The sequence below is a fragment of the Rhamphochromis longiceps genome, linkage group LG18, assembly GCF_057381845.1.
Source record: "Rhamphochromis longiceps isolate RC_006_pf linkage group LG18, R_longiceps_female_GT1.1, whole genome shotgun sequence".
NCBI classification, from domain to species: domain Eukaryota; kingdom Metazoa; phylum Chordata; class Actinopteri; order Cichliformes; family Cichlidae; genus Rhamphochromis; species Rhamphochromis longiceps.
Window position 1 is genome coordinate 793,069 of NC_140574.1, and position 8,746 is coordinate 801,814.

The following is an 8,746-nucleotide window of genomic DNA, read 5'->3' on the forward strand; positions in this document are numbered from 1 at the left end:
TAAAAGTCAAAACAAACAGTACTAAGAGCGCATTTCGGACTTCTCTCGAATAAGTGAAAAAAACACTTACCTTCAGACTGATTAGCTGGTTCCGATCCAACTTTAATGTGTCCCATGTCAGTCCGTTTTAGGGAAATAGTGTTAAGTGGTTTCATTTAATTTTGAGATACTCCCGCATGGACGAGCAGCAATTTGGAGTCTAGCAGAGTTATCACGAATAGCATATGATCTTCAGATATAATCCGATCAACCTTGCATTTAACCCGATTGAACATCCAGTTATCTCTGACTACTTCTAAGTTGCACATGTTAACGGTCTCATCATCACTCTGTGCTGCAGCGAACTGAATCTGTGGCACAGAATAGTTGATGGCCATGTTGTTCTCCTGCTTTGCAGCTTTGTTTGAGTCTGAATTGCAGCTTAAACGTGCAAAACTAAGAGAAGCAGATCAATATTTTCTTCTTGTTGTTATTTAATGGTGGTTGGCAACCAGCGAAAGGAGCATTAACCACCTCGAGCACTATTTTCTATCCTCATTGTTGTTTTGAAAGTGAATACCCGACGTGTGCGTCATACGTCACGTTGTACGTCAGGTGAAGGTGTGGTGTCGGCTATCGCACCTGTCGCGTTACAAAGCTTTAAAAACACAACCCAACGCGCTAAACACGAACAAACATAAACACCCGTGTTACATTATCACGTATATCAGGACATCTCTCCTGAACCAAGACGCAGTGGTGCTACAAAGGAATTATTGCTTTAGGAGAGCATTTAATAGCAGTCTGGCCTGCAGCAAAATGCACCGCTAAAAATACAGTTTCTGATGTCCCAGAATTTATTAATTCTGAGAGTGAAGTTGTAGGACTGATGCTGGTTAGTGGTGTAGGTTTCATGGATGTGACACCTTGTGTAAAATGACGACCAGAGCATATTATTAGGTCAGTTCACTCGTTAGGCAGAGGTGTCTTAAAAATTACCACCTTATACAAAACAAATGAAGGTCAGTATAAGAAAGAATAAGAAGAGAAAAAAGCAACATCCTGCTAAATGAAGTCATGTTTAAACATTACTCTAAATGTAGCCATTAGTTTTTGTTGCTGGCCATACAAAAATAAGTATACTTCAATTATATTTCCCAACCTAGTACATATACTAATAATGCTTCTGGGGACTTTATTGGCCCCCGTTTTAGTACATAACAGTATTCTTGAAATTAACTTTGAGATGTACTTTTTGCTCACCATAAATGTACTAGCATAATGTCATAATGTCTACAAGAGTATAATTAAAATATACTCGACTATCACAATACTAACCTTACAAGTATACTATTAATTTACTTTTTAGTTTACACTGGAGTTACTTCTGATTGAAAAACAGTAATTAAAATGCAATTGAAACATATTTTTCACATGTAACAAATCTCTTCATTCCCCAGATATCAGATATCAGTTCTAACTATCAGAAGGCTTCATTTATAAAGAACTGCTCCCATAGTTCAAGCACCAGAATCATATAGTGAACAGGTGAGAAAGTGTTTTGAGAGTTGAGGTTTATTAACTATTGACCCTTTTCACTCACGGTTTGCACAATTTCATTTTTTAAATTAATGATTTGCCCCACTTACTCTGTTCAAAAGGTAAAAGATGCTGATGCTTAAATGTAATTTGGTCTAAAAAAGGAAGAAAATACATACAAAGTAAACTAAAGGTATACTTGCTTGTTTTCTAGTTTTTAAAGTATACTTGAATATTCTTTTTGGTAAGAGTGAGACTGGCTGTTTGATACAAAGTGGGCTGTAATAATGTTTCACATTGTTTGAATAAACAAATACATTTATTAATATATGAGGTTCCATTCAGTTCAAGGAATTAAATTTTACTGTGGCTGCAACTTACTCCTTAAGTTAAAAATGATGCTGTATATTGTAGTTTATATGTCATACTACTCTCACAGTGAATCACATTTTATAGTAACACACTCTGAATGAGGATTTAAGTGATTACTCTACAGTGTAATCGCACACGTGCAGGCTGAAAGCGCATCAGGCTGAATGAACCTGCCGTTCAGACCCGGGAGGCGGAGCTACTTTCACCTGAGATCATCTCTGTGGCAGAACTTTCATTTACAGACAGGACTAACAAGGCTGAACCTACAACACTACAGCTGTCATTACACTAACATGTTTATTTCATAGAGAAAAAATATCCAAAGTTTGATGCAAGCAAAGAAAGCGAGCAGTGAACAAAGCCTGTAGCTCGGTGCTGATCGTGTGTACATGTGGACGTTTTTACTTCTGCCTCCTTTACACAGTAACAATAATATTATTTATAATGTGGTAATGTTGTGCACTGCATCACTGTGGCGTCTGTGATGGATGACAGCGTTGAGCAGCGTGTTGAGCAGCGTGTTGAGCAGCGTGTTGAGCAGCGTGTTGAGCAGCGTGTTGAGCAGCGTGTTGAGCAGCGCTGCTCATTCAGCAGCTGTTCATGATGGATCCACTGAGCCGATTCTGTCCTCTGATCTTCTCGCAGGGCAGCGATGGCGATGAGCACCGACAACATGACCAGAAACATCCAGGCTACAAATGTGCCCCGACGGACAAAGCGTGTCGCCCTGCTGATCAACAACATGCATTTTTACAATCCGGCATTAACCAGACACGGGGCTGACAAAGATGAGCAGGCCGTGGTCAACCTGCTCCACACTCTGGGATACGAGGTGGATAGACATCGGAACCTACCTGCACAGGTAACTTTCCTTCACTGAGGCTTGCACTGCTTTTCCACAGCGACCCAACGACTGACGTCTGACTTTTTGCTCTTACAGAAAATGGACGAAGCTCTGAAAAGGTTTAGCAGACGTCCGACACTGCCCCTCACAGACAGCGTGTTTGTTGTTGTCATGTCCCACGGAGGCATGGGAACTATCTGTGGAACGGGCAATCACAGGATAGAAATTGACCGAATTTATGAGCGCTTAAACTCTAGAAACTGTCCCGTGCTGAAGGACAAACCGAAGATCGTCATCATTCAGGCGTCCAGAGGAGGTGAGTCTCCGCTCGCGCGCTGCTGGCGGCTGCTGTGAACATGGCGTTTCACTAAGCGTTGTCTGTTTCAGTGCTCGTACCTGGAAGACCGCCTGTGCCCACAGATAACATGAAAGCTCGATCAGTAAATGAAGCTGCTCGGCTGCACACAGAAAAGGATTTCATCACTCTTCATTGCAGCGCGCCTCGTGAGTCCTGCAGCATCCAGTACTGATCACTGTCACACACAGCTGTTCACACCTGTTTGTGTTTGCAGACATAGCTGCATACAAACACCCGGCGTACGGCTCCTTCTTCATCCAAAGTATCGCTGAGGTGTTCAGCAGTCGGTGCGTCCAGGATCCCATCGATGAACTCTTCAAAAAAGTACGTTTAAGAATATTCTGAACTCTTTGAAAACACGACGAAGGTCTGAGAACCAGACAGGTGACCACAGGTGGTGCTCAAAGCCCCGCCCATTTGGCCTTTTACTCCATAAATGGAGGAAACGTGTCGGGGAAAAAGAGCCAAAGAGCCCATCCTGTTACAGAACCTGGAGCATTGAAGCTTCTACAAATACTCGTTTTCAAACTGAAGAGTGACGCCTCCCTCAGTCTCCCTCCCTGAGCCTCCCTCCCTCGTCCTCCCTTGTCCTCCCTCATCCTCCCTGGGCCTCCTTGGGTCTCCCTCGGCCTCCTTGGGTCTCCCTCGTCCTCCCTCGTCCTCCCTGGGCCTCCCTTGTCCTCCCTCATCCTCCCTCGTCCTCCCTGGGCCTCCTTGGGTCTCCCTCGTCCTCCCTCGTTCTCCCTCCCTCGTCCTCCCTCGTCCTCCCTCGTCCTCCCTGGGCCTCCTTGGGTCTCCCCTTGTCCTCCCTCGTTCTCCCTCGTCCTCCCTTGTCCTCCCTGGGCCTCCTTGGGTCTCCCTCGTCCTCCCTGGGCCTCCTTGGATCTCCCTCCCTCATCTTCCCTCATCCTCCCTCATTCTCCCTCCCTCGTCCTCCCTCGTCCTCCCTGGGCCTCCCTCGTCCTCCCTTGTCTTCCCTGGGCCTCCTTGGGTCTCCCTCGCCCTCCCTCGTCCTCCCTCGTCCTCCCTGGGCCTCCTTGGGTCTCCCTCGCCCTCCCTCGTCCTCCCTCGTCCTCCCTGGGCCTCCTTGGGTCTCCCTCGTCCTCCCTCGTCCTCCCTCGTCCTCCCTTGTCCTCCCTGGGCCTCCTTGGATCTCCCTCCCTCATCTTCCCTCGTCCTCCCTCGTCCTCCCTCGTCCTCCCTGGGCCTCCTTGGGTCTCCCTCGTCCTCCCTCGTCCTCCCTGGGCCTCCTTGGATCTCCCTCCCTCATCTTCCCTCGTCCTCCCTCGTTCTCCCTCCCTCGTCCTCCCTCGTTCTCCCTCCCTCGTCCTCCCTCGTTCTCCCTCGTCCTCCCTCGTCCTCCCTGGGCCTCCTTGGATCTCCCTCCCTAATCTTCCATCGTCCTCCCTCGTCCTCCCTCATCTTCCCTCGTCCTCCCTCGTTCTCCCTCCCTCATTCTCCCTGGGCCTCCTTGGGTCTCCCTCGGCCTCCTTGGGTCTCCCTCGTCCTCCCTCGTTCTCCCTCCCTCGTCCTCCCTGGGCCTCCTTGGGTCTCCCTCGTCCTCCCTCGTCCTCCCTGGGCCTCCTTGGGTCTCCCTTGTCCTCTCTCATCCTCCCTCGTCCTCCCTGGGCCTCCTTGGGTCTCCCTCGTCCTCCCTCGTTCTCCCTCCCTCGTCCTCCCTCGTCCTCCCTGGGCCTCTCTCGTCCTCCCTCCCTCGTTCTCCCTCGTTCTCCCTGGGCCTCCTTGGATCTCCCTCCCTCGTCCTCCCTGGGCCTCCTTGGGTCTCCCCTTGTCCTCCCTCGTTCTCCCTTGTCCTCCCTTGTCCTCCCTGGGCCTCCTTGGGTCTCCCTCGTCCTCCCTGGGCCTCCTTGGATCTCCCTCCCTCATCTTCCCTCGTCCTCCCTCATTCTCCCTCCCTCGTCCTCCCTCGTCCTCCCTGGGCCTCCCTCGTCCTCCCTTGTCTTCCCTGGGCCTCCTTGGGTCTCCCTCGCCCTCCCTCCTCCTCCCTCGTCCTCCCTGGGCCTCCTTGGGTCTCCCTCACCCTCCCTCGTCCTCCCTCGTCCTCCCTGGGCCTCCTTGGGTCTCCCTCGTCCTCCCTCGTCCTCCCTTGTCCTCCCTTGTCCTCCCTGGGCCTCCTTGGATCTCCCTCCCTCATCTTCCCTCGTCCTGCCTCGTCCTCCCTCGTCCTCCCTGGGCCTCCTTGAGCCTCCCTCGCCCTCCCTCGTCCTCCCTCGTCCTCCCTGGGCCTCCTTGGGTCTCCCTCGTCCTCCCTCGTCCTCCCTTGTCCTCCCTGGGCCTCCTTGGATCTCCCTCCCTCATCTTCCCTCGTCCTCCCTCGTCCTCCCTCGTCCTCCCTGGGCCTCCTTGGGTCTCCCTCGTCCTCCCTGGGCCTCCTTGGATCTCCCTCCCTCATCTTCCCTCGTCCTCCCTCATTCTCCCTCCTTCGTCCTCCCTCGTCCTCCCTGGGCCTCCCTCGTCCTCCCTTGTCTTCCCTGGGCCTCCTTGGGTCTCCCTCGCCCTCCCTCGTCCTCCCTCGTCCTCCCTGGGCCTCCTTGGGTCTCCCTCGCCCTCCCTCGTCCTCCCTCGTCCTCCCTCGTCCTCCCTGGGCCTCCTTGGGTCTCCCTCGTCCTCCCTCGTCCTCCCTGGGCCTCCTTGGGTCTCCCTTGTCCTCCCTCATCCTCCCTCGTCCTCCGTGGGCCTCCTTGGGTCTCCCTCGTCCTCCCTCGTTCTCCCTCCCTCGTCCTCCCTCATCCTCCCTCGTCCTCCCTGGGCCTCTCTCGTCCTCCCTCCCTCGTTCTCCCTCGTTCTCCCTGGGCCTCCTTGGATCTCCCTCCCTCGTCCTCCCTGGGCCTCCCTCGTCCTCCCTTGTCTTCCGTGGGCCTCCTTGGGTCTCCCTCGCCCTCCCTCGTCCTCCCTGGGCCTCCTTGGGTCTCCCCTTGTCCTCCCTCGTTCTCCCTCGTCCTCCCTTGTCCTCCCTGGGCCTCCTTGGGTCTCCCTCGTCCTCCCTGGGCCTCCTTGGATCTCCCTCCCTCATCTTCCCTCGTCCTCCCTCATTCTCCCTCCTTCGTCCTCCCTCGTCCTCCCTGGGCCTCCCTCGTCCTCCCTTGTCTTCCCTGGGCCTCCTTGGGTCTCCCTCGCCCTCCCTCGTCCTCCCTGGGCCTCCTTGGGTCTCCCTCGCCCTCCCTCGTCCTCCCTCGTCCTCCCTGGGCCTCCTTGGGTCTCCCTCGTCCTCCCTCGTCCTCCCTTGTCCTCCCTGGGCCTCCTTGGGTCTCCCTCGCCCTCCCTCGTCCTCCCTCGGCCTCCCTGGGCCTGTGATGTCATGGTGCTGGCTCAGAGACACGTTCTGGTCCTCCTGTTCGTGGAGCTGATGCGTGGTCACAGTGTGATATTTCTGACCCACAGGTCATGCAGTGCTTCCGTGTGCCAGGCATGCAGCAGCTGATGCCAAGCGTGCAATTACACACCCTGACGAAGCCCTTCTACCTGCTTCCAGGTGAGTGCAGAAACACGAGGTTGTGTGTGAGACTGTGACACCTGGATTATAAACCTGTGTTCATATAAATGCAGCTTCAGCGCTCGGACTGATTTCAGTCTGTGATGTGCTGCATGAGGACAGACACAGAGTTCCTTCTCGTGTTTGTTTCTTCTCTCACCCCAACCAATCACAGCAGATGGCCCCGCCCCTCCCTGAACCTGGTTCTGCCGGAGGTTTCTTCCTGTTAAAAGGGAGTTTTTCCTTCCCTCTGTCGCCAAAGTGCTGCTCATAGGGGGTCATATGATTGTTGGGTTTTTCTCTGTATCTATGAAGCGCCTTGAGGCGACTTTTGTTGTGATTTGGCGCTATATAAATAACATTGAATTGAATTTTTTTCTGAGGTGCTGTGAAAAGTGTAAACCTATCATTTTGACCCCGGATGTACTTACAGGAAACGTGCAGGTGCCTACACGACCTGAGGATCCACGCGGGAGACCGGACGCTCTCAGGTAGGAGGAGGAGGACTGAAAGAGGAGAGCGGAAAGCCTCTCCTCTCTGCTTCTTTATTTTAAGCCTCACATTCCCCTCCATGGCTGTAGATCTCTGCATGTTGAAGGAACAGCCTGTCACTGTAGGAAACCCAAGAATCAGTCTAGCTAGCACAGAGAGCCCCGCTCCATCACGCCTGTCTATAACAGTATGACAGCCATGTGATGTCCAAGTGTGCATGCTGACCCCCTCCTGCTTTCAGGGCGGAGCCTGCTGGAGTCCGATGGGTGAGGTCAGAGCTGAAGAAGTGTAAGTGTGTTTTTAATGTGATTCAAACAGCGCACGGTCCCATCACTCATTCTGCCGAGCTTGGACAGACGGGACTTCTTTAAGTTTCTCGAAGACGCCTCATCCGAGGAGCTGCTTCAGTTCTTGGACCAAACGGTATTTAAACGCCGGTGGGAGTGTCCCTCAATGGTGACTCATCTCATGAGCTAAGGCGAAGCAATGTGACCCTGCCATACTGAGATCACCTGACCTCAGGCTGGACTGTAGGTCGTGCACAGTCTGTGTCGTAAGCCACGCCCTCTGTCCAAAGTGGACACAGATGTGATGAAATGTGAACACTGGCATCCTCAGGGAGTGGCCTTTGACCTTTTGGAGCAGTGGTCCAGGTCAGTGTAGTCCACCTTCTGGCTTTAGAACTGAAGCAGCCTCTCGGATGAAACGTCTGGACAAACTCGGAGAAGTCCGGTGGTCTTGGTTCGGCTCCTGAGACCGCCGAGGCCTGGATGACTGACTGTAGCTGGATTGTGTTTGTTCTCTCATCAGATTGCTGTCAGCTCACCATCGACATGAACACGGTGAACAGGAAACTCAAACTGTCCCACCATACCAAGAAAGTGGAGTATCTGTCGGAGCCTCAGCGGTATCCCGATCATCCCGACAGATTCGACCGGGCTCAGCTGCTGTGCAGAGATGGGCTGGTGGGTCGCGGGTACTGGGAGGTGGAGTGGACCGGCGAGGTTTACATAGCGGTGAGTTACAGAGGGATCAGAAGGAAAGGAGACAGCAACGAGACCCTGTTCGGGTGGAACAACCAGTCGTGGAGTCTGTACTGCTCCGATACATACGCCGTCTGGCACGACGGCAAAGAAACGGCACTCTCCTCGCGCTCCTACTCCTCATCCTCCCTGTCCGACTCTAGTAGGGCAGCAGTGTACGTGGACTGTCATGCTGGCACTCTGTCCTTCCTCAAGGTCTCCTCTGACACTCTGACCCACCTCCACACCTTCAAGACCAAATTCACTGAGCCCGTGTATGCCGGGTTCAGAGTCTTCACTGAGTCCTCATTGCGTCTGTGCTGAGTGGCATGGAGAGCGTCCACTCGTGGGGTGGGCTAGAGTGGATGTGTTTTCAGAGTAATGGTAGAGGGAGCTTTCTCTCGCTTCTCTTCGAGTTGTGACATTTCTTTCCTTTATCCTGCATGTGCTGCACTCGGGGTCAAAGGTTTGGCTGTAGTTCTGACCCAGGCATCAGTGATGTTCCCGCTGTGCTCCTCCCTGCCTGAGGGTGGTGCTGTTCACTGGTTAAAGACTTTAACTGGAACCTGACCGGGCTGGTTTGGCTCCGCCTTCTTCCAAAAGTCACATGCCTGCAGCGTGAACGTGTTTTTAAACTTTGTGCATGT

At 52.8% G+C, this 8,746-nt stretch overlaps 1 protein-coding gene across 1 annotated transcript; it reads left to right on the forward strand.

Moving 5' to 3' along the window:
* The first annotated feature begins 1,472 nt into the window (after positions 1-1,472).
* Positions 1,473-8,423, forward strand: LOC146647318 (caspase-1-like). Its single transcript, XM_085388922.1, has 9 exons — positions 1,473-1,527; positions 2,536-2,752; positions 2,831-3,050; positions 3,122-3,238; positions 3,307-3,416; positions 6,495-6,585; positions 7,019-7,076; positions 7,319-7,365; positions 7,888-8,423. Exons 2-9 carry the CDS (start codon positions 2,543-2,545, stop codon positions 8,421-8,423), a joined length of 1,389 nt encoding a protein of 462 aa, XP_085245048.1. The 5' UTR covers positions 1,473-1,527; positions 2,536-2,542.
* The last annotated feature ends 323 nt before the right edge of the window (positions 8,424-8,746 follow it).

What these genes read in the sequence shown, in the direction of transcription:
- LOC146647318 (XM_085388922.1), top strand. Translation starts at nt 2,543, where the DNA reads ATGGCGATGAGCACCGACAACATGACCAGAAACATCCAGGCTACAAAT. An exon ending in TCGATGAACTCTTCAAAAAA is followed by an intron (nt 3,417 to 6,494) that starts GTACGTTTAAGA and finishes TCTGACCCACAG; the next exon opens with GTCATGCAGTGCTTCCGTGT. An exon ending in GGGAGACCGGACGCTCTCAG is followed by an intron (nt 7,077 to 7,318) that starts GTAGGAGGAGGA and finishes TCCTGCTTTCAG; the next exon opens with GGCGGAGCCTGCTGGAGTCC.